Below are 25,627 nucleotides of genomic sequence, written 5' to 3'. Positions count from 1 at the left end.
TTCGCCAATGCTGCTTGGTTTTGAAGTCTGTGTTAGAGAACACATTTCGGAGAGAACAAAAGTCCCCCTACTTTCATGTATTTGCAATTCCGATTTCCCCAAGGCTGCTTGATTTTGAAGTCTGTGTTGGAGAAACCGTAAAGCGGGCCAATCAAAACGAGGCAGTAAGGGCGTTTAGATAACGCTTAACATTTCACAGTTATTCAATTATTTACCTAATGGAAAATAACACTTTATTAATTGCGATAGATACGTAGAAATATTCCCTATCAATTGATGCAAACATCTTTCCGATTCAGTAGAATATGTTCGAGTTATAAGCATTCGAAATCTTGCATTTTTTCCTGCATGTTCAGTGTTTATGTTTTCATTTTACCCCCCATATATTCCGGTTAGACCCACGTCAAAATTGTAGTTCCGAAACCATTGATTGTACAGAAAATATGCAGGAAAGTTGTGGAGAACTAATTAGGATATATATATATATATATATATATATATATATATATATATATATATATATATATATATATATATATATATATATATATATAATAGTTATGAATACTGGAACATGAGTAAACGTATTCTATACGCAAACAGTAATAGACCTATCTAATCCTTCTCTACACGTCGAGAATCGTATTGTGATAGTTGAGCTCGAAAAATGTGGCATGGATAATGATGTTATCTATCGCACTTTGCAACCACTTGGAATCGCCCGCAATTTTGTGTATCGTGGTGGTTAGAGGCTATGGTTTGTTCTACTCGTCCCCCGTATATTGAGTCTCTCAAGTATGCGCTCACCCGTGCAGTGAACAACTTATGTGTGCGTGCTGCAATCGATAAATGACCAGGTCGTCTCCACCTATGCTAGAAGGCAAATGTAGGTCATTTCGAGTTAAAGTCTCTATAATTCAAGACCTTCCTTCCTTCATTTTGAATAACTTGTTTGTGTAATTTGTAGCTGTTGAGTAGCTGAATAAAACTTTGAAAGAAATTTTATAAAAAAATGATATGATGGACAATATGATTTGTATTCCGTGTACCAGAACTTATGACTATACTAGGTAAACTGATAAAAATTAAATAAAAATAATAATAATTTCAAACTATATTTGGATAACTAGAACACATTTTTATTTACTGAATTCGGGAAAACTGTGTGTGAACAAAATTTTGATCATATTTCTGGGATGATTTTTCTTTTCTTTGAGTGTATAATTCATACCTCAACTATTTGCAAGAATAAGCATATGTCGATTATGTTCATTACGCAAATTGTAATTATGAATAAAGACACAAAAACTGGGTGGATCTTAAGCTCAATTCAAAGGTATGCTTGAGTATCGGCTACTGAGCATTACAGTTCAAGCATAGTGAAATTATTCATGATTATGTGGCATTCAACAATTAGTTAGGATTCCTTTAAATCTAGTTTACAAAATTGACCAACATCATGAAATAAGAGTAGATTCGCTTCATTATCTGGAAAGTTGAGAGTTAAAACAAAGAAGAAAAATATCATTATGAAACAGTTACCCCCAAATATGTTACCATATTCATAGGAGTCAAACCTCCGACGGACAGTTCAACAACATTCTGACTACGGTGCAGCATGTGCAGTAGATCCATTTTCTCCGGCTTTTCCAGCATGTACCAATTGATGTCGTAAAGTATCGTAATCATGTCTTCGTTTTTCAGGGTTAGAATTGTACCCAGAACGCAAAATACCAACAGTTGCACCATAAACATCCCGAGGATCGCATAGCATGGGACATACTTTTCCAAGTACACAAGTGACAACGCGACGGTTATACCGACCACCGATGTCGTAACATGCGTGAAACACACGTAAAAGTATTTGTCTCGAAGATTACACTCGTAACTGTAAATTGTAGGGACCATTAACAAACGATCATCGTGTATTCTTTTTTCAAATACTTACTGAATAATATCCTGATGTTGGAGCTGAATGTGTCTTAATTTTTCTCGGATCATTTCTTTTTTCTCGGTACTATTCTCCCTTTGCTGTTCAACTAACATCTCGTTCAGTTCATTAGACTCATGTCTGAACACTTCAACATATCCAATAAGATTCGCAGCATACGTCATGAACATCCCGTCGAAGAATGCTAAGCCTGCGGCACCCATTACTATTAGGGTAAATTGCAACGCTATAGTCAGACAGTATCTGAAGTTCGAAGTCACTGGATAAAACGGAATTAACATTTTCATCATCAATTCGCGTTCTCCAAGTATAAAATAAGCGTAAAGAGGATACAATGCGAAACACCAGCAGCCTCCCACGTAAACCACAATCAGTGCTTTCGTCGAAAAAAAGATCCTTTTAGTAACGACAAGAAGTGATGAGTTTCCCCTCGGGTGGTTGCTATATTTGCAATGAAAAGCGTACATTTGCTCGTACACTTCGGTGTGGAACTTCTCATTGATGAATAGGTTGCAAATTTTGATCGCCCCCTACACGACGCAATCAAAGAAGATATCTACTGTGTTCAATATGTTATAAGTATGAAATACCTGAAAGAAGCATGACCATGTGACTATCAAGTCCAATATCCTGACCATGTCCGGGTAGTAGTAAAAATTGCTGTAAGATAAACTAGCAAAACACCATATCAATATCGCAATACACAAAATTGTTCTATAGTTATATGTGAATTTTTCTTTGAAAATATCCAAGCCACATATATCGGCTAATCGACGCATCATTTGCTGATTTTGTAGAAACACTTCGTGAGACTTTTCCCAATTCATTACTGGACACATTACTGGAATAGTCTACTGTCGGGTCTAACCTCGGTATAATATAAATTTTTATTAAAGCTTCGTGTCAGCATCATGCATAAATACTTTACGATATGAATAATGTATGTCAGAGCAAAAAAATAGCGTTCATATTGTAAGATAATTAGGTCCCAATTACTTTAGGGCTATTACGCATTTAACAATACTACTCGAAAAATCTGGATAGACTCAACAGCTCAGAGTTGTTCCAGTGATCGAAATTGCACACAGTGAATAGGTTAAATGTCGATTTTGTTCATGCGATTAGCAGTTTGGAATCATAGGAATTTAAATGTTTTTTCGATCTTTATCGATTGTGGGAAAATGGTTTTCCCGAATCCAACTGTGAAGACGGTCCATTCTTTGATGAAGATCAAACGGATATCTGGAGATGGGATCTATGACATACAGAGAAATGGACCGCTTAAGACGATAACCGCCATCAAAAATTAAACAAAAAGGACAATAAACTAGAAATGGGTTATATCTTTGATATAACCGCAAGTTGGGCGTAGGACTAACGTTGGCTTAGCTTGAGCTTGGGTAGACTGTACAATTCGTAGTTGCTCTCCGTAATTGACTTGAGCCAGCGAAATTGCACAAAGAACACACTGAATGACGCTTGGGAGTAGCAAACCATTCTAATTGTGCAAGTTTCGGTGGTTCGAGCTTTGAATAGTCAATAACAACGCCGGCCACGTCCTTACAGTCACCAGGAGAAGGGTTAGTATGTTAATCGAAGCCCGAAGGCCAGAAGGGATGCCTCTATAGCGTGGTTTCCTAGCGATTATCATGGAAGGGATATTTGTTAGTGGGGAAAGGTAATAACCAGGATTCACTGAGGTTAGTGATGTGATCGCGAACTATCGACCATTCGACGAAATGAAAACCCTAAAATCTCGACACGGGACAGAAATTATCTTTAGGTATCCTGAGAAGAAAAACCTGTAAAATTTATTGGACCGACTATGTTTTATTATTTAACGCATGTACTTTGTGTCTAAATCCAATAGCGATGGTGGAAAAGGTAACCGAGATAAATTTATATATTCTGTTATATAACACACGAAAAAACGTGTAATACACACCGATGGAGAATAAACAAAATATATAACACACGCAATCACTTACTTTGGGTTTCCTGGATAAATACTACAAATAGTTTGATGTGTGAGAGCAAGATAGGGAAAAACAAGAAAAAAACAGGGAGTGGGTTATATATATGGTATAACCGCAATGGTGACGTAGGACTATCGTTGATTTAGTGTTGTTGAATCTGAGTCCATTCTGAATGAATGAATAAATGAATATTTGGGGGACTTCGAAAACGGGAGCGTTACGTTGGAGGTACAAGGTTTTATGCATCCAATATTGGATACGAAAATATCCTACTGATGGGGAAGAATAATCTTCAGAAGCTCCCCTGCTAACTACACTTGATTGAAAAATCACAGAACAAAATGTATTTGGTCGCAGTGTTATATGGTTAGAAAACATTAAAATAAACTCTTTCGCTTACATGTTATTTTCAATGGGGGGAACTGGCAAATTATTTTGCAGCAGCGGTATCTTACCGGACTCTTCCCGAAGTCCACCACCAGTGGGTAATGTTAACTCGATAACCACCTGTTAATTGCACTCGATTGAAAAATCACAAAACCAAATGTATTTGGTCGCAGTATTATATGGACAGAAAACGTTAAAATAAACTCTTTCGCTTGAATGAAATTTACACCTCCATTCCAAGGGGAACTGGCAGATTATTTTGCAGCAACGATCACTTCTTTCCGGATTCTTATCGATAACCAGCAAACGTAAAGAGTGGCGCGCGTGTATGTGTGTAGCGGTTGCTCCGATGTCTCATGCGGAACCAATTTTCGATGCTGGTATTCTCTCGGTCATCTTCTCTTCTTCTGATGGATCGGCTTTTCTGCGCTCCGTCACAGTCCCAAACAAACTGAATGCGTTTCAGGTTAGGTCAGGCCAGGTAATGAATCCCTTGATCCCTCACCATCAAGCTCGTCCAGCTCGTTCAACTCGTTCAGTAACGATGTTGTCTTGTCGATGTCCTCACGAAAAATGAATGCGTTTCATGGATAGAATGGTTTTGTATTATAGAGACTTTAAACTTTTCAGTTCATTCGTCTCTAGCCTTGAGAAAGGCCCTTGGAACTCTACTCTAACTCCTGCATTACACCTCCACCCTCATTGCCTTGAGAAAGGCACTCGATCCCTCGCCGTCCAGCTCGTCCAGCAACGATGTTGTCCAGTCGGTGTCCACACAAAGAATGGTGCGTTTCACCACCAGAATATCGCTTAAGTATGCTTTTTGTCCGTGACTGAATCGAAAGGTGTGGTTTACGATGGCAATTTGGAAGGCAAACTAGAGGCGAATGAACTCTCTGAGTTTGAAACTTTCGGCGACTGAGCAATAATCGATTGAGAATTATGTTTTTCATTTTTCGTTTATGTTTGTATTGGAAACGAACATATCCTACTGATGGGGAAGAATAATGTTCAGAAGCTTTCCTGCTGATTGCATTTGATTGAAAAATCACAAAACCAAAAGTATTTGGTCGCTGCGTTATATGTTAGAAAACATTAAAAAAAAACTCTTTCGCATGAATGTATTTTTCAATTCCCAGGGGAACTGGCAATTATTTTTCAGCAACGATAATATCTTTGCTGATACTCTCTTGGTCACCTTCTCTTCTCCTTCTGATGGCTCGGCTTTTCTGCTCTCCCTCACAGTTCCAAACAAACTGCATGTCTTTCAAGTCAGATCAGGCTAGGTAACGAATCCCTCGATCCCTCGCCGTCCAGCTCGTCCAGCAACGATGTTGTCCAGTCGGTGTCCACACAAAGAATGGTGCGTTTCACCACCAGAATATCGCTTAAGTATGCTTTTTGTCCGTGACTGAATCGAAAGGTGTGGTTTACGATGGCAATTTGGAAGGCAAACTAGAGGCGAATGAACTCTCTGAGTTTGAAACTTTCGGCGACTGAGCAATAATCGATTGAGAATTATGTTTTTCATTTTTCGTTTATGTTTGTATTGGAAACGAACATATCTTACTGATGGGGAAGAATAATGTTCAGAAGCTTTCCTGCTGATTGCATTTGATTGAAAAATCACAAAACCAAAAGTATTTGGTCGCTGCGTTATATGTTAGAAAACATTAAAAAAAAAAAACTCTTTCGCATGAATGTATTTTTCAATTCCCAGGGGAACTGGCAATTATTTTTCAGCAACGATAATATCTTTGCTGATACTCTCTTGGTCACCTTCTCTTCTCCTTCTGATGGCTCGGCTTTTCTGCTCTCCCTCACAGTTCCAAACAAACTGCATGTCTTTCAAGTCAGATCAGGCTAGGTAACGAATCCCTCGATCCCTCGCCGTCCAGCTCGTCCAGCACGTTCACCTCGTTCAATTACGATGTTGTATTGTCGATATCTTCACGAAAAATGAATGCGTTTCACTTGTTGTTTCTTTGTTTTTAAGAGGCTTTAAACTTTGCAGTTCATTCGCCTCCAGCCCAGTGAAGAGCCACAATAAAACCAGTCCAGAGGGGACTGGCGAAAGGGAAACCAACAAAATCACTCATCAGACCTGTCCGCTCGACTCTCGGTTAAAGAAGAAGGTAGGAAGGGATCCTATGCTTCATAAGATATTTAATATATGCTGTAAAGAAAAGTAAAAATTTACTGATCCGAGGACCAAAGCAGTAACGAAGCACAAGTGACCCAGCGAAGGGCGTGTTCCAAAGCCAAAAAACAAAAAGGCCCTTCTCAGGAGGATAGGAAGGAAAGGAGTGGAAAGGATTTGGGTGGGATTAGTGGATTGGGAGGGGGTGGGAGTGGTATGGGAAGGAAAGAGGGGAGGAGTAGGTGTGGGGTGGGGTGAAATGAAATGAAATACAGTTTGAATAGATAATAAAATATAGTGGTTTTGAATTTAATGGTATATAGTATAGCTGAAGAATGGAGAGGTTTATTTAATGAATTTATCCTCCTTGGTGAGTGTGGCTGTAGGAATAGGAAGTTGATTAAAGTATAATGTAATGGATAGAAGATAGATGTGGGTATGAAAGTATATATTATATTATTTGTTATTTAATATTATTGAATGCGTGTATATACATGTATGAAAACCTTCCTTCCGACCCGTACATACATGTGTATACACACATAAACACGCATACATGACTGTGAAGTGGCGAACTTTAATAAGCACTTTCCAAGGTATTTAGTATTTCGGTTTAGATTTTACCAAAGAAGTCGGTTTCTTTCAGAAACGCAATTAAATTGGTTTCTTGGGTCTCGTCTCTACTGAGGATATCTCGGAGACTCTGACCTATGTTGTGTCGGACTCGAGCATCTTTGGTATGTTGACATTCAAGTAAAAGATGGCTAACGGAAACCGGAGCTTCGTTGCAAGCACATTGGGGTTTTTCGGCTCTGCAGAACAAGTGTGAGTGGGTGAAGTTAGTGTGCCCAATTCGAAGACGGGTAAGGACTTGCCTTTCCCTACTATTGAGGCGGTCATCCCAAGGGAGAGTGGAATTTTTAATTTTATGAAGATGAGTGGGACGGCTGTTTATCCAGCCTATGTCCCAGCTTTCACGGACTTGCTGTTTTACCCAGCGGACAATGTCAGATGGAGGACAGGGCATGTCTGGGGGATCTATTTTGCTGCCCTTGCCGGCCAGTATGTCGGCGGCTGTGTTTCCACGGATTCCTGAGTGACCAGGAACCCAGCAGAAGGAGATGTTTTTATTTGAAGCAGCCTCTTCTGTTTGCTTAATCCATGGGTGTTTGCTGTTTCCACTCAGAAGATCGTGGAGACAGCTAGCTGAGTCTGAGAATATTGTGGTAGGAAGAAACTCATGGGTGCATTCTTGGGTAGCTATTAAAAGGGCGAAAGCTTCCGCACTGAAGATGGAGCATTGCGGTGGAAGAGAAAAGCTACCAGTGTATCTACTCTCAAAGACTCCACATCCAACTCCATCGGCACTGACTGAACCATCTGTGTATACCTGGTGGTTGATTTGAAAATTGGATGCAACGAGGTTATTGAAGCAGGCTTTGACTTTTGGAGAAGGGTCTCCCGCTCGAACTGTCTTGAGAAGTTCAAGGTTAATGTTCGGCGGTTTGACGTTCCAATTTCTTCCCGTCGCAGATGAACGTTCACATATATCGGGAAGATCTTTGTTCGTGAGATTTTTGAACCATGTTTTAGCCCTATGTATTAATGGGACATTGTGGTCGTTTTCGGGGAGTGACAAGTGACGGATGGCTTTATTGGTGATGGCTTTTGTTACCAGGTGGGTGAAGGGAAGTTGCCCACTTTCTGCCATTACAGCAAGAGTGGGACTGGTGGGAAAAGCGCCAATTGCGAGCCTAATTGCTTTATTGTAAATTGGTTGAATGGTGTTTAACACCCTGTCCCCTCCACGGCTGAAGGTGCCTATTCCGTAAAGGATTTGTGGGACCAACCAAACATTTACAACATTTAGCAACGTCTTTCTATGACCAGAGACTAGGTTGCCTGCGATAGACTTGATGATGTTCAATTTCTTTCTGGTGGCTATTTTGGTCTTTTGGGAATGTGATAGGAAGTTGAGTTTCTTGTCGAAAGTAACCCCTAGTATTTTCAATGTCCTCATTGTAGGGATCGGGATTTTGTTGAGCTGAAGATAGGTTCTCCTTCTGAGAGCTTTTCCGATATGTATGTGTTTGGATTTCTCCGGGGAAATTTTAAAACCTGTTTTTAGAGCCCAGTTTTGGATGGAGTCTAAGGTTTTTTGAAGCCTCTTTCTCTGAATTAAGCCGAAGCAGCTCGTAGAGATAAGAGTGATGTCATCTGCATAGACTATGACCTTTATATGGTCCGGGATAATCTCGAATAGAGATTGCATGGCAATGTTGAAGAGGGTTGGTGAAAGTGCTGAGCCTTGTGGGAAGCCGTTTTCTGGGATTTTTAGAGAAGATTGGTGGTTGTTAATAACGGTTTTGAAAGACCGGTTTTCTAGAAAACTTTTAACGAAGAGACCTAATCTCCCACGAATCCCCCAGTCGAAAAGGCTTTTCAGCACTGGGTACCTCCATGCCCGATCGAAGGCCTTGGATAAATCCAGGGAAACAATATCAATGTGGTGTAATTTTTCAGTTGCGTCGTCTAGGATTTTTTCGATTGCTACAAGGCAATCTTCTGTACCTTTTCCCGCACGGAAGGCGAATTGTCTGGGATCAATCAGCTTATTTGACTCTAGAAAAGTCGTAAAGTGTCGATTGACCATTTTTTCCAAGACTTTCCCAACACAACTTAGGAGAGTGATGGGGCGGAAATTGTCAAGAAGATGGTTGTTCATGTCTGGTTTCGGGATACAGATCATTAAACCCTCTTTCCAGCAACTGGGGAGGGTTCCACTGTCCCAGACTTTGTTGAGGAGCTTCAGAAGTGCTTTTTTCCCGAGATGGGGTAGATTCTTAAGCATAGGGTAGCTAATGTCATCAGGTCCTGTGGATCCTTGTTTGACTTTGTTCAGTACCCAATCGAGCTCTTTGAGGGAGAGGTTTTTGTTGAAGTCAAATTCCACATCGGTATGAAAATCGATGGGAATTCTTTCGCATTCCGTTTTGTGGGTTAGAAAGGTTTGGTCGTAGTTTTGATTGGAGGAGGCGGAAGCAAAGAAATCTCCAAACGCCTCGGCGATGATTTTCCGGTCATTGGTGTATTGACCGTTAATTAGAAGATTATATTCTTTGCTTCTTTTCTTTCCATGAAGCCTGCCAATCTTACTCCATAAATCCTTTGTTGACGCGTTGGGATTAATTTCGCTGACGAATTTAACCCAACTGTTGTGCTTGGCTGTGTTGATAGCAGTCTTAGCTTCTTTGCGAGCCCTTTGGAACTCTGCAAGCAGAGTGGGTCTCAGTGGGCTGTCCGGATGGGCCTTTCTTAATTTGCGTAGGGCCTTACGTCGACCTTTGATCGCTGCCTTCAGCTCAGGCGACCACCATGGGACACATTTCCTGCCAGGGATGCCACTGGTTCTGGGGATGTGCACCATTGCAACTTCTAGGACAACTTTGGAGAATTCCTTGGCTGTCCAATCTCGTTTAGCGGAGAGGCGGTTTTCAATGTCAAACTGATAGCCAGCCCAGTCAGCGTATTCAAATTTCCATCTTGGCCTTGTTGAAAACTCTGGAGAAGTTTGGCCGAAGGAAGTGAAGATTGGAAAATGATCGCTTCCGCAAGTATCATCGTGGATGTTCCAAGAAAGTTTTGAAGATAGTTTGTCTGATACTATAGTGAGATCGATGGCTGAAGTAGTACCAGAATAATGGATTCTGGTGTGTTGGCCGTTGTTAAGAAGGAGAAGGGAATGGTCGGATATGAAATCCTCAATGATGGATCCTTTTCGATCGAGGTATGCACCTCCCCAGGCGTATGAGTGGGCGTTGAAATCACCCATAAGCATGATTGGGGCGGGAAGTTGGGCGAACAGATGGTCCAGTTGGCCGCGTAGAGTGTTCGGATCGGAATCATTAGTGATGTAGATGCTAACGACGGTGATTGGAAAGGGGTGTTTAATGCGTACTACCACTGCCTGAAGATCAGTGGTAATGGGAAGAAGATCATGTGGAGTGCCATCTTTGATTGCGATTGCAACTCCGTTTTTTGAGGGGTTGGGACCCTCTTTGAAATATGTGATATATTTTGAGATGAAGTGTTTATCGAAGTTGTTTGGAGTCATAGTTTCTTGAAGGGCTATGACTGTGGGATTAGAGTTTGAAATAAGCATTTTCAGTTCTAGAATATTTCGTCGGATACTTCTGATGTTCCATTGTATCCCGAATTTCTGTGTTGGAGTGAATGTGTTGGTGTTTTTAACTCTAATTCCTAAGTCTTAATTGTGTGTATGTTTGAACTATTCAAAGAGAATTAGTTCGATGGTCCTTTACCCTTGGAAAGAGAAGCTTTCTTTGAGGTATTGGTGTTGTTTTTGTTTGGTGTAGAAGTCTTTGGAGTGTTTGTTGTGTTTGTGTTGTTTTTTGTTGAATGTGCGTTGCTGTTGTTGTTATTGTTGTTTTTTGTTTGATGTGTGTTGTTGTTGTTGTTTTTTGTTGGTGTTGTGTTGTTATTTGTTGGTGGTGTAGTTCTTTGTTCGTTTTTTGTTCTTTTCTTGTCCTTGTTATTTTGGATTTCATCTTCGGATTTTTGATCTGAATCAGAAGATGATCCTTTCGCCATTTTCCGTTTATTTTTATTTTTGTTTGGAACATCAGAAGTGTCCATTGAAATGACTGATTCGGATTCGGATTCCGTTGTTGAGCTGTCGGTTGTCGACTCTGTCATAGAAGTATCGATTGTAGTGTCAATTGGGGGAGTGCTTTCGCGGCTAGAAGAGGCCGAAGCGGCCGAGGCGCAGTTGCATTTGCAGTTGCAGCTGGGTGTTGGTTTTTGCAAGTTGGAGAGTCTGTCTTGCAGAACACTTGCAAAAGTTGGTCCATTATTTTGACCGTTGTATTTTTCTTTCGCCTCTTTGTAGGAGATACCATAGTCGATTCTTAATTTTGTGATGTTGTTCTCAGTTTGCCATACGGGGCATTTCCTATTCGAAGAGGAATGGTCCCCTTGGCAATTCAAGCAAAATGCTGAAGCATTGCAGGTTTTAATTCCATCCTTTTGTTCTGGATGTTCCTGTCCACAATTTCGGCAAAGCGGGTTCTCGCGTTTGCATCGCTTGCTCGTATGTCCAAATTTATAGCATTTGAAACATTGCATTGGGTTGGGATAGAAATTTCTAGTCCCAGCCCGAATAAATCCGAAGTTAATAAAATCGGGAACAACAGTTCCACGAATTGTCAAAATGAGAGTAGCGGTTGGAATAACAATGTTATTCTCCTTCCTGGTGATTCGCTTGACATCGATCACACCTTGATCGGAAAGCTCTGTCACCAGTTCGGATTCTTTGATGTCAATTACATCACGGCAAGTAACAACGCATTTACGTTGATTTAGAGTAGGGTGGTAAATTACTTCGATAGGGGTTTCATCGATCAATTTGTTGATTAAAAGGAGCTTACCAATTATATCCTCGTCCTTGGCCGTAAGGATATACTGCGTCCTCTTTTTGTCGTCCCGTTGCGGTCGCGCTGTGTAGTATTTCTTCCCTACAGCGTTGGCGATCGTCTTACTCACGACGAACGGGTTAGTCGGGATCGCGTTCTCTCCTGTGGCACGAAGTAACAGGATCTGAAGGTTGCCGTTCAGTGGGTCGGCCCACCTTGGAGCAGTACGTTGGGTAGGTTTACCCTCGTACAAATTTGTAGCCCGGCCTCCCGGAGGCCCGGAGCTACTTGAAGCCATGCTTCTGCTTGACTATACCTAGGTTATAGTCAGCAGGTACGGATATAAAACCACTAAAATTCCTTATGGGGGATATTCACTAAGGGGTATTTTCCCAGAAAATTACACTTTGTTCCGATAAAGCACTTTGAAAAGCCACCAACAGGTGCAGAAAATTTCAAATTACACTTAATCTAATAATTGCTTCAGTCACTTCACTGTTTGTATGCGTGTTTTTTTTTTCTTTTTAGATTTTATTTAATAATTAAGATTCACTATTAGCACTACAGAAAAAAACTGGCAACACTGCCCGAAAGAAAAAAGGGGGCGTGGCGTCAGTGACGCCGAAAAAGCGCGCGCTTTTTCCGGCGAACCGGTGAGCACCGCCACCGCAGTGAACGTTTGTTGATATCCTCTTCTGCTATCCTCGGGTTGCGATGCTGAAAATCAATTTGTATTTAGGACTAATCAAGCCTTCAGAAAGGCTGCTCTAAGCATTTGATTAGTTGTGCGAGAAAACTCCTATTTTTCCGTACTCTTTTACAAGGGCGCTAAAAACACGACCGAATCGGTTGAATGTCAGTAGCACCTAGCGTTTCACCACCAGAATATCGCTTAAGTATGCTTTTTGTGCGTGATTGAATCAAGAGAAGGTGTGGTTTACGATGGCAATTTGAAAGGCAAACTATAGGGGAATGAACTCTCTGAGTTTGAAACTTTCGGCAACTGAGCAATAATCGATTGAAAATTATATAATTTTCACGATGCGAAACATTTTCCGTTGCGCGCGCATACAATATTGGATACGAAAATTTTCTACTGATGGGGAAGAATAATTTTCAGAAGCTTTCCTGTTAATTGCGATTGATTGAAAAATCACAAAACCAAATGTATTTGGTTGCAGTGTTGTATGGAGAAAACATTAGAATAAACTCTTTCGCATCAATGTATTTTTCAATTCCCAGGGGAACTGGCAGAGTATTTTTCAGCAACGATTAGTTCTTTCCAGATTTTCCTCGATAGTCGAAGCCCACCAGTGGTTAATGCTAACTCGATAACAACCTGTTAATAGCACTTGATTGAAAAATCACAAAACCAATTGTATTTGGTCGCAGTATAACATGGATAGAAAACGTTAAAATAAACTCTTTGGGGCTGCCATTCAAATGAAACACAAATTTCTGCATTACTCGAGAATTAATCAAGCTAATGAAACGAAATTTGGCCTGTGGAGGTTTTGGGATGCATTAAATGTTTCTATGGTGGTTAGACACTCCACCCCTCTCTCAAAAGGGGGGCTGCCATTCAAATGAAACACAAATTTCTGCATTACTCGAGAATTAATCAAGCTAATGAAACGAAATTTGGCCTGTGGAGGTTTTGGGATGAATTAAATGTTTCTATGGTGGTTAGACACTCCACCCCCCTCTCTAAGGGGGGGCTACCATACAAATGAAACAAAAATTTCTGCATTACTCGAGAACTAATCAAGCAAATGGAGCCAAATTTGGGATGTGAGGGTTTTTCGGTACGGTACAGTATGGTACGAGAAATGTTTCTATGATGGTATGACACCCCTTCCTCCTCTGGAAAAGAGAGGGGGTCCCATAAAAATAATGCACATACATGACAATTGAAAATTTTCATTTTCGGAAAACTTTCAAGGAAAATGGGAACATTCGAAAAATTCAATTCGCATGTGTTCTACAATTACATATTGATAAGCGTTGTTAGTCCATTTGATGTTTGCGGTAGCAAAATTGATCTTCGTTCGAAGGTGAAAATGGATTTTAATGTGATAAAACGCACTCCTATATCGTCTTTTATCTATATAAATAAAAATGGATCGGCGAATGTGTTGATAAGAGCAAAACTCGAGAAAGGAATTGTCCGATTTAGGGCTGTCTTTATTCTATTATATTTTCTGTATCAAACATTTATTCCATTTAACGGAGACACATGTTATTTGCAAGTGGTTGAAAAATCTTGAACGAGTATTGTGTCTGAAAATAATCTGATATTATAATGTCGAGTTTTGGTAGAAGTACTGAAATTTTATAGTGAAAAACAATTTTAAAGTGTAGATTAGAAGATCAATCAATGAACAGTTCTGTGATTGAACCGATGAACGTGCGCTTAGTAAGAAAACGTGGATGTGATAACGAAAAATAAATTTTGGGCGGAACGAAGTTTGCCGGGTCAGCTAGTTATAAAAATATAGTTAACAATTCGGATCCTTAAAAATTATGTAACTGAGCCTGTAAAAATAAACGAATTAATTAAAAATAAGTTGTATGGGGGAAATTAATTATTTTAAAGAAAATTGAAAAAAGTTATTTGATAGGATCGAAAAGACATTCTCGAGAAAGAATTTTTTTATTTATCTTTAGCCAAACTTTCATTGGTCCGAAAAGGGTATAAGGAAAGTTATTGGCCAAAACGTTCACGAGTTGTACAGGGGAAAGGGTTTGGCTGGGTAAAGAAGTAAAAAGTTAAAAGGAAGTAAAAATTTCTATTATGTAGAAATTTTGACTATTTTTCGAATCCCTATCCATAGGATCTAAGGTGACAAACGTACCTTTCATTTTTCAGCACGCCATTCTCAATAGCTTTGAGATAAAAAAATTGAAAAAAATACTGAAAGTGCATCTTACTATGATATATCGAGAAATGTAATCAAAAAATAAATTCCTAAAAAATTGAAGTACTAAAAAAATCCTAAAATATTGATATTTTTGTATTTAGAGATTCAGTACTACTATAATTCGTATTCAAATGTGTTCCTACGCCTTTTATAGATATGTGTGATTCTTTGCAGATAATAATATGATAATTCTCCTATATGGTTCACTCTAAAAGCTATAGTAAAAAAAAGAGTTTTTCTTTTTTTCCCATTCTCAATAGGCTTGGAAATGAAAATATGAGAAAATATTCAAAGTACATCTACTATGGTGTACCGCGACAAATTATAACAAAATTCTATCCCCTGCGTAAAAAAATCCTGGGGGTACGAATTCGAAATTTTTCGTTCATACTCAATATCTCAGTACTAAATGGTCCACAACAACGTTATAGAAATCAAATGAAAGATAGTTGATAACGTTAATTGGATTTGCTATCTTTAAAAAAACAGAAAGAAATCGATTTCTCATTTCTTCCCGATATTTTTATCCACTCTACATACATGCTCGCACTCAGTTCTCTAGAGCACTGAGAGCACAAGGCAGACAATCGGATATTCCCGTCCGGGATATCTTAGGTAGCCGTGATCCTGATCTTCTGCTTCATTTATACCTGTTCCTCAGAAACGCCGATGTCAACGTTTAATGATGTTTCAATGTTTCAATGATTCAACAAGAGCCAAAGGTTGTACCGCTCATGACAAATCTACACGAGCTTATGATTGCGCCGGCTAGTGACCATTCTATCCTGGATTCCTCGAGTCGAGAAGACTCACGCTAGATATGGGGTACAGACTAGGGGGCGTTGCTTATTAATGGTCAGCCGCATCCCAATAGGAAGTATCCCGTGTCGGGCACACGTACAGAGCATTGGAGACACCAACATCCCAATTACGAGAACACTTGTAATACTAACCTCGAGCCGACCGCGAGTAATCGGTTACATATTACTAACATAATAACTGTCAAAATATTGAACTCCCGGTACCGTCAGGCTAACGCCATATGAGCCTTGATAAAAATATATATTTTAGAAAAAAAAAAATCTACATACATCGAAATACAAATTTCTCTGTAAAATGTTCCGTGTAAATCAATGTAAATTATACTTTTAAAAGATTTATACCCCATCTTCACACGTTGATATTTCTCGATTTTAAATAATTTCAAAAATCGCCTAAAAATTTCGACTTCGCACTCTGTTCGTTCATTTTTTTTCGAGTGTGAAAAAGTTTCTATTTCTATTTTTGATAAATTTATTAATTTCCCTCCTACAGCTTGTATACATTTTGGCCCATACCTTTTCTCATACTCTTCTCCGGCCAATGAAAATTTGGCTGAAGATGGATAAAAGTATTCTCTATCCAATGAGTATTATCTCAAAAATGTCTTTTGGGTCCTTTCAAATAACTTTTTTTCAATTTTCTTTAAATTATTTTATTTCCCCCATACAAGTTGTACAGATTTTGGGCTATAACTTTTCTTAGACCCTTTTCCGACCAATGAAAATTTTGCTAAAGATATAGGAAAATATTCTATATCGAATAAGTTTTACCTCGAGAATGTGTTTTGGGTCCTTTCAAAAAACTTTTTTAAATTTTTTTTAACATAATTAATTTCTTCCATACAACATGGTTTATAACTTTTCTCATACCCTTTTTCGATTAATGAAATTGTGGCTGGAAGATATGTAAAATAACTTCGATAACTCTATTCGAAGAACTATTTATGATTTTCAAAATTCTATATTGACCCATGCTCCCTATATTTCCCATATATTGACCCATGCTCACGTTTCAGTCTATAACTTTTCTCTGTCACGATCAAGGAAAAAATGAATTACGTGGAAGATGAATGATTCAATTCTCTATCTAATGAGCATGATTTTGAAGGTTGTTACTTTATAAACAATCAATTTATTTCAATTAAACAGAAACTTGCACACAGCAAAAACTTTTATCCACTAATTTCACACAAGTCCGTAAAGAAGGAACGCGAAAACGAGAAATCTCGTGAGCGGTCCGCAAAGTGTTAAGTGTGTAGTCTTAACCAAGTCAAAACCAGATTGAAAAAAAAAAGATTATAAATTACAACATACTGAGCACCCGCTTCTCAAAGCTCTTGGAAACGATGAATTGTGACCAAAGCGTTGAATTTTGTTTAACAAATATTTCTTTGACACACAATTCGATATTAGCGCAAAGTGCCAGAACCATTCCTGTTGAGGTCAACACCAAAGGATACGCTTGTCCTTGGATGTCGTATGATCTCTGGAAATTTTTGAAAATAAAGGGCAAATATCTGAAAAAGGTTAAAAGCCGTGATTCAAACTACAAGAAATGCTAACTATATTTCAAAAAAAGTTCGAGTAGAGAAAAGACAATATAAAAGAGCATATTTTGAAAAAAATACTAAACAATACGAATAAATCACGAATGTGTTCGGAAATGTTCAACATATTGCTGTCTACAGGAAGATACCCAAACTGTTTGCTGTTTGAAGATTGCTAGAATTGTGCCAATTTTCAAATCCGGTGATTGCACGAACCCTAGCAACTATCGACCGATTCCAATCCTATCAGTATTCAACTGAGAAACTTCTCATTGTAGGACTGATTTATTTTTTAAATGAAAACAATGTTTTTTACAAGCTTCAGTATGGGCTTCGATGTGACAGCGGCACTATAACTGTCATCACTGAGTTTTTGGATGAGTTGATAGATGGAATCGATCGCAAATTGATAGTTGGTGCACTTTTTCTGGATCTCAGAAAGGCTTTCGATACAAATGACCATGACATATAATTGAAAAAAAAAGAATATCTATGGCATCCGAGGAATAGCCAGCGACCTCGTACATAACTATCTGATCGGTAGACAGCAATATGTTGGATTGAATAATGTCAAAAGTACCATGCGTTCAATAAACATCGATGTACGAAAGGGCAGCAATATTGGACCTCTGTTGTTTCTGTTGTACATTAATGATGTCGGTTATCTGTCATTGATAGGAACTGCTAGACTGTTCGCTGACGACACAGCATTGTTTTATCCATGCTCTAACTCTAGAACCGTCGTATCAAATATAGAAAATGGTCTGATTGTTCTTTGTAGGTATTTTCAAGAAAATCTGATGTTACTGTTGTTACTAAATTTGTCAAAAATTAAATACATGTTCTTCCACTCACCAAAAAAAAAAACTTCGCATGTCCCTACTCATAGTTTGAGGATGTGACGATTGACAAGGTGAACCATTTTAAATACCTTGGAGTTCATTTAGACACAGGTTTATCATGAAAACAACAATTAAATTTATTAGAAAGAAAAATTTCCTCACTTTGTGGTATATTGAAGAGAGTTTTTTTTATTTTGTTTGTATACACTCGCTACTGCAATATGGAATAGTAGTTTGGGGACATGCATGTAAAACGAAACTTAAAAAACTACAAGTGTTGCCATTCTTCGCCGATTGCCCGAAGTAACCAGACGAAGGAAAGTCGCGTCCAAGTTCCGTTATCGGTTACCGCGTGATTGTTGTTTTTTTGCCGCTGAAGAGTTCATTTCGCTATCTATCTGGATAGTGAGTGAAGTGCCCTGCCTGCAAGTGGATAGAGGCTTTCATCCTCGGAAAGCCAAGCATTGGTTTTTGTTTTGTCGCTGCTTCGCCGACATTGGAGATTTCGCCGAGTCATAGTGCCAACAGTGACAGTGCGGGTAAGCTTTCACCGACGACTGTGTGTAGTGGTGTCGTAGGCAACGAGCTTTCAGCACGCTCCCGTTCATCTACACTGGAGTGCGTTCATAGGTGAATAACATTAAATATACTGAGAGAAAATATTTAATAATTATAAGTTTTTTTTTGTTTTTGTGAATTATTTTATTGTGAAATATTGTTTAAAAAAATACTTAGAATATAAGTGAAAATTTAAAATGGCAGAGAGTGGGGGACCTTCGGATATGGAGGTCTCTGACTCTAGTTCCCTCCTAACGGATAAAAAGAAGTCACTCAAACGTGTTCCAAATACGGAAGATACTTCTTCTGGGGACGAGTCAGCTAACCCTACCAAGCCTCCCTCCAAAAAACTAGCAAATCTCCCATCTGCCTTTAACGATCCCACTCTCCCTTCAACCTCGTCTTCTCCCTCTGTTCTTCCCGCTCCTTCTCAACCTTCGCCTTCCCACTCTACTGTCCCCGATCCCTCTCAATCCCCGTCCTCGCCTTCCCTTCCTGTTATTCCCACTCCCCGTGTAAAGGTCTATCCAGAAGGTGCGCCCGGAACTGGTCCCTGGGTTGTTTTCTTCAGGCCTAAGCCAAATGGAAAGCCGTTGAGAGTCATGCAGATCGTGAAAGATCTGGCAAGGTATACCTCCGTTTCGGAAATTTCGAAGGTTAGACCAAACAAATTGCGAGTTATCGTGACTGATCGAAAAGACGCAAACAAGATTGTTGTCGATCAGCATTTTACAATTGAGTATCGGGTTTACATTCCCTCTCACATAGTCGAAATTGAGGGTGTGATAACCGAAACGGGCTTGACGTGCGAATACATTACGAGTGAAGGTACCGGCCGTTTTAAAAAACTGCCCTCGACGACTGTTAAGATCTTGGGTTGCCGCCAGCTCGGAACAGTCTCCCATGAAGGAGAAGAAAAGAAATTTACGCCGTCCAACTCGTTTCGAGTCACCTTCGCTGGTTCAACTCTCCCTGACTAAGTGATGGTAGATAAATTGAGGTTAGCCGTGCGACTTTTTATTCCAAAGCCAATGACTTGTCTAAAGTGCAAGTCAGATGGTCACACGGCTGCTTATTGTGCCAATAAAGAACGATGTGCCACTTGCGGAGAACAACATGAGGGAAAATCCTGCAGTGCGACTGAGCATAAATGTCCATATTGCGGGGGATCCTCACACGTGCTCTCAGCTTGTGAAACATACAAGACTCGCTGGGAGAAACAGAAGCGCTCTTTGAGGGAACGCTCTAAACGCACTTTCGCAGAAATTTTGAAAGGCGCTTCTCCACTGGCTCAAGAACAACAATCAATCAATACACACAATGTTTTCGCTACGTTGCCAATTGACGAAATGGAAGCGGATACAGCTAACGGGGGCACGCCGTTTATTTCTGAAGGGAATTCCCGACGCAAAAATGTGACCACTCCCAAAGTTCAAGGACAAGTCCCTCCGGTGATACCCCCTGTTAGTTTGCCTAAAAAAACGAGTGCAGCGGACAAGCAAAATCAGGTTCCTCCTGGCTTCCGTGGGAATGATTCACCTTCGAACGACCCAGCACTCGAGGGAACATCAAAAACCCCAAATGTCCCTGTTTTTCCGTCAAGTTCAACTTCCCAATCGGGATTTATAAAGTTATCTGACCTTGTGGATCAAATCTTCACGTGTTTTAATGTTTCCGACTCCATCAGAACCATTGTCACCGCAATGCTTCCAGTATTAAAGACAATTTTGCAGCAATTGATGCAAACATGGCCCCTCCTTGCAATGATTATCTCTCTTGATGTCTAATTTAAATAGAGAGGTCGGAGATGTGTGAGGCAAGTCTCATATTCCACCATATATTATATGCCGTCTCGAGCTCGATCAATTACCACAACCGCAGCTCTCGTCAGAGAGAGTCAAACAGCCAACAAGGTAAGACGTGCATTCGTGATCCGGGTGCAATGGGTGATTCTCAGCGGCGGAACCAAGTTACACATTTGGCGACTGTGACAGGTTGTGTTGTGTTATCGCGTAATACAACTGTCAAAACAAAAAAAATATCCTGGAAATCACCCATTGGCTTCCATTAAATAATCTGGTGCGACCTTTGAGGAAGTGAATCCAAAGTAATGGATTTGTTGTGCTCAGGGAAAAGTGAGTAAGTTGAGTCGCAATTTTCTATGTGCGCTGCGAAATAGAGAGGTGTATTGCGAGTACACAGTGAGTTGAGAGCAGCGCAAACATGAGTAAAAAAGGCGAGTTGTGAGAACCGCCGATTTAAGTGTGCGCTGGAAGAGCCACATAAAGTAGTAACAGCTATAGGAAAAAACAGCGTGTTGAGAGGACAGCTGGAATAAAATGCGTGTTGTGAGAACCGCAGATACTAAGGAAAAAGGCGTGTTGTGAGGACCACCTAAATAAATGTGTGCTGGGAGAGCCACAGAAAAAGATCCAATTATGACAAATAGCGTGTTGAGAGGACAGCTGAAATAAAATGCGTGTTGGGAGAACCGCAAATATTAATGAAAAAGCGAGCTGTGAGAAACCCCAATGCAGTCAGAGAGCTGGCTGAGGGAAAAACATGATTAGACAAGCGTCTATCATGCAAGAGTAAAGCGTGTAGAGAGAACCGCAAAATTCTGTGCCCTGGGAGAGCCATATAAAAGATAAAAAGGGAGAAACGCATACATACATAGCGAGCTAAGAAGGCCGCTCGCTTGATATATGCATGCAGAAGAAATACAAACACATCTTTACACAGATGTGCCTATCAAAATAGGTTGGTGGAGTAGAAGGAAAAAGGCGCAGACGAGTATGCGTAAAACGAACTTAGTTGAGTGGTGTTCATGAGAGCACCGAAAAAGCAATTAAGGTGAAGGTGGAAGCTAGCCATTGTAGTAGTATAGGTAAACCCACGTGTAAAAATGGGGTAATAGTGTTTGTGAGAGAAGAGCAAAGCACACGTAAATAGATCAATTCACTTATCTGACTGTGTGGCGCTTCATTGACGCGGGTCTTTGAATACATGTGAAAAAAAATTAAAAACTCAATACTGAAGTTAAATGTATGAACGATATGTTCCGATGAACAATTGCAAACATAAATATATATAGAAGGTGCATTTGCATATGAACTAAAATTCTAATTATACGCGAGCGTAACATGAGCAAATTTATAACACATGCGAATTGGGGCTTTTTTGATATTAACAGGTTCTTCCGCATCCGCATACTAACTCGATGCTGATCATTCCTTAATATTTTCCTTCGTTGGTCGTATTGTTTTCACACATTCACGTTGGAGAGCCTTAACCCTTCTCTTCGTTGGCCGAGGCATTTCGATTGAATGTAATACTTTTCCGTTTATTGTTTTTGAAAGCATAGGCAGCCGTGGCAGTGTTCCGAGCTTTGCAATTTTCTTACCCAATGTTAAAGTTGCTAAAACTTACATTATAGACCCATTAAACGTAAAAATAATTATTGTATTGATATCAACACAATTTTATGCTATTGATTCTCATGACATGAAACGCTATGACTCAGGAATAACATTTTATTGAGTGGTTTTGATAGCTGTTTCGATGATGTTGTCTGGCACCAGTGTTGAAAATATAACGATGCTTTCACCTATACAAACAAAACCATGGCCGAAGATTGAAAAATGAAAATCTAACTTTCAGAGCACTTGCTCGAGTTTTCCGACGTTTTTCACTATACAGTGCGACAGCTGATGAAAATTTAATATCTTGTGAGTAATCGATTAGAGTTTGGTTGATAGTGTGGGAAGTGTGCGAAAACGATCATTTTCTTCACACTGTTTCGCAAAATTATTGATTTTCGGGCGAGGGGTGAGGGAGGGAGATGAAAGAAATGAGCGCCATTGTGGCAGCCATTTGTGGCTAGCTTCCACCTTCACCTTAAGTGAGAATATTTTCCGTACCCCTCATCGATGAGATGAATGATGTGAAGTTGTATGATGCAAACTGTACTTCGCCAAGCTCTATCTATCAGATGCATAAAGTGATGTATCGCGTGAAATTACCATATTTTTTCATCAATCAGAATGTGTCGTTTCACTCGTATGATGTTCGGCATCAGTAGCGCACCGAAATGTTCCAGCGCGAAATGATGCGTAATCTCAAGGCTGTGGATAATAATACTGTATATATTTATGTTGTTTTTTTTATATGCAGAAAACAGATGAGAGAGACATTACCCAATTCCTGCAAATCATAGATCCAATAACCTTTCTCTAAATGCACGTTCAATCAGACGCGTTTTAGATTTTTTGGAACACGAGCCTAGTGAAAATAGTTTTAATATTGAAGTGTCAAAGATGAAAAATATCTAAACAATTCGACAGTTATCCGCTTCAACTGTGCCTACATCGAGAATTTTGCGAGAATGTATGTTCCCTTGTGGTCAGTTACCACAGCGTTGAAATGGAGCTGCGGCAAAGAACATAAAAGCGCATTCAAGCTCGTAAAGCGACGCATGATTATTTCGCATGTTCGGAGTCGAATAAAACTATTTTGTCTCCAGATGTATATCCTAAGGCATTGGACACTGTATTGATTCAAGTTAACAGCGAAGATACATCACTAATAATAAGTTTTGTATGAAAATCATTCACAGCAACTGAGAGAAAATATGCTCAAAATCAGTAGGTGGGTAGGAGTAGGAGGGGTAGCACGGCAGTGATAACAGTGGAATAATTCTCATACTTTTTGTTGGGAAGGCACTTGGTGGATAATATATTTTTCAAAAAAATAAGTCCATATGAACATAGATTTAAGGGACAATGAATTTCTTACCGAGGAGGAAATTTGTGAATGCACGAAGCGAGACGAAACGTTATTCATGCCATGGAAACTCAAACGTGGCCGATGAGCTTGATGAAATTAAAATCCGTAGCGGCGATCTAGATTCCATAGGAGGAATCATAGTGGAAACTGGTTGTGCCACCATCCTTCAAAAGCTTCAAGGCTAAACATTGGGGATAGCTCACGCAAAACATCCACTTAAAGCCAAGTTGGAGAATTTTTTCCGTTGACTGGTCCATATAAGAAGCTTGGATGACTATCGGAATATCAGGATGTCCATAATCAAATAATAGATCATCCAATCAGGTGCACCGTTGCACGACCTGTTAAATCTACAAAGTTTGAGCATCAGAGTACAGTGTTGGGTGCTGTGGGATGCTGCTCAAGAAGACTTCCCAAGAACAATGAATTCTGATAATGATCACCATTTGACGGTGAAAGTTATGCTAAGTATTATTCGCGAATAGGATGAGACTGGGCGATCTCAAAGTAAAGACGACGGTAAATTCAGCACGACGCGTTTGAGTAGAAGAATTACAAAATAACCTTGAGGAATGTTAGGCGGAATGTTAAACGTTTAATGAACTACTAATATAGATAATAGAAAGAAACAGTTACCATAGAAACCTGTGGGCACTTGGTTCATCACACTTTTGTGATTTTTTTTGACCAACCAAAAGCGCTCCATTTAATTTTCTTAATCTATTGTTTTATTAATTTATTTCAATACATGCATGTTAAGTGCTCAATTACAAGTTTTTTTTCTATGGCATTGAAATTCTTTTTCCGGAGAGGAAGGAGGATGTGTGAGGCAAGTCTCATATTCCACCATATATTATATGCCGTCTCGAGCTTGATCAATTACCACAACCGCAGCTCTCGTCAGAGAGAGTCAAACAGCCAACAAGGTAAGACGTGCATTCGTGATCCGGGTGCAATGGGTGATTCTCAGCGGCGGAACCAAGTTACACAGGAGATATCACTGTTTTACAGTGGAATTGTCGTAGTCTTATGCCTAAATTGGATACATTCAAATTTCTAGTTCATAAACTCAATTGTGATGTTTTTGCTCTGTCCGAAACCTGGCTCTCTTCTCAAAATGATCTCTCTTTCCACGATTTTAATATAATACGCTTGGACCGCGATGACAGATACGGAGGGGTACTATTGGGGATCAATAAGTGTCACTCATTTTTTAGAATTGACCTTCCACCTATTGGAAGGATCGAAGCACAAGGAAGGAATATTTAAAGCACACAGTACTTGCGGTCTGATGGTTTTCGGCGTGCGTGGGAGGAAAATTCCGTTCCCTAATCAGATGGCCTTCGGTTCTTAACTGGAACGGTACTGATAGTCCCTTCCGTAGGGCCTCTTCCTGTCGTGTCCTCTTCGATCTTCTGCGTCCTCGACTGTAGATAATAAAGAAAAGGCCCACTGGTCGGACCTGACCAGCAGAAGTTAACCACCGTGGCGTCCCCATTCGAATCATTTTTCTCATTACCTTTTCTTTTTATTCTTTTTAAACTCTAACGACGTCAACAATTATCAACGACGTGGACGTAATACGAAACCTAATAAACAAACAATACTTAACATTACTGAAAACTACACTTATCTACATATTTAAATTAAAACATTTACATTACACGACGCGCACTTCTACTTCCGGAGACGGTCACGAACAGAAAGAAAGACCACATAAAACGGACAAAAGGGAACAATGCCGACAGGCCGAGCACAATTATGCCCTATCCTTTTGAGCGACGGTAGTTGCCCCATTCATGGACGCGACCTCTCCTTTGCTCAAACCAGTCCATTGTTAAGGACGCGGGGTCCCCCAGATGAGCTGGCGCAGAGCTTACAATGACCCTGTCAATTGACATTTGGCAGATTTTGTTGTCTGCGGCTCAGCTTTATTTTAGTGATGGCAGAGTCATCGCTTTAGGCCAATATGAACGGATGTTACAAATGTATTTTGATCTGTCCATGAAGCAGGATATCCATGGAACATCAGATTATCTTCGATCGAGGATCGTTCCAACGATCTTCGATGCAAAGTATGGGGATATCAATTGTGATAATATGTACTTTACCGATGGGTCCTCTATGAATGAGTCCACAGGATTTGGAGTGTTCAACGAATTTTTTAGCACCTTCAACAGTCTTCAGAATCCTTGCTCAGTGTATATTGCTGAATTGGCAGCAATTCATTGGGCGCTGGACACGCCCCTCACGACCTGTTGAACACT

General features: G+C 39.8%; 1 protein-coding gene across 1 annotated transcript; it reads right to left on the bottom strand.

Moving 5' to 3' along the window:
• Positions 1-1,434: 1,434 nt before the first annotated feature.
• Positions 1,435-2,154, bottom strand: LOC129766157 (odorant receptor 67d-like). The gene is made up of 3 exons (XM_055766624.1): positions 1,949-2,154; positions 1,558-1,888; positions 1,435-1,488 (listed from the first exon to the last, which is right to left on the bottom strand). The coding sequence occupies exons 1-3, from the start codon at positions 2,152-2,154 to the stop codon at positions 1,435-1,437; spliced, it is 591 nt and encodes a 196-aa protein (XP_055622599.1).
• Between the last annotated feature and the right edge of the window lie 23,473 nt (positions 2,155-25,627).

This window comes from Toxorhynchites rutilus, chromosome 2 (genome assembly GCF_029784135.1).
Source record: "Toxorhynchites rutilus septentrionalis strain SRP chromosome 2, ASM2978413v1, whole genome shotgun sequence".
Classification (NCBI taxonomy): Eukaryota; Metazoa; Arthropoda; class Insecta; order Diptera; family Culicidae; genus Toxorhynchites; species Toxorhynchites rutilus.
This window is presented reverse-complemented; position numbering and strand designations above follow the sequence as displayed.

Excerpts from the sequence above, each read along its gene's own strand:
- LOC129766157 (XM_055766624.1), bottom strand. The coding sequence starts at position 2,154 with ATGGGTGCCGCAGGCTTAGCATTCTTCGACGGGATGTTCATGACGTAT. Across the intron at positions 1,889-1,948 it reads CAACATCAGGATATTATTCA|TTACGAGTGTAATCTTCGAG; the intron begins GTAAGTATTTGA and ends TACAATTTACAG. Across the intron at positions 1,489-1,557 it reads GTTTGACTCCTATGAATATG|ATAATGAAGCGAATCTACTC; the intron begins GTAACATATTTG and ends TCAACTTTCCAG.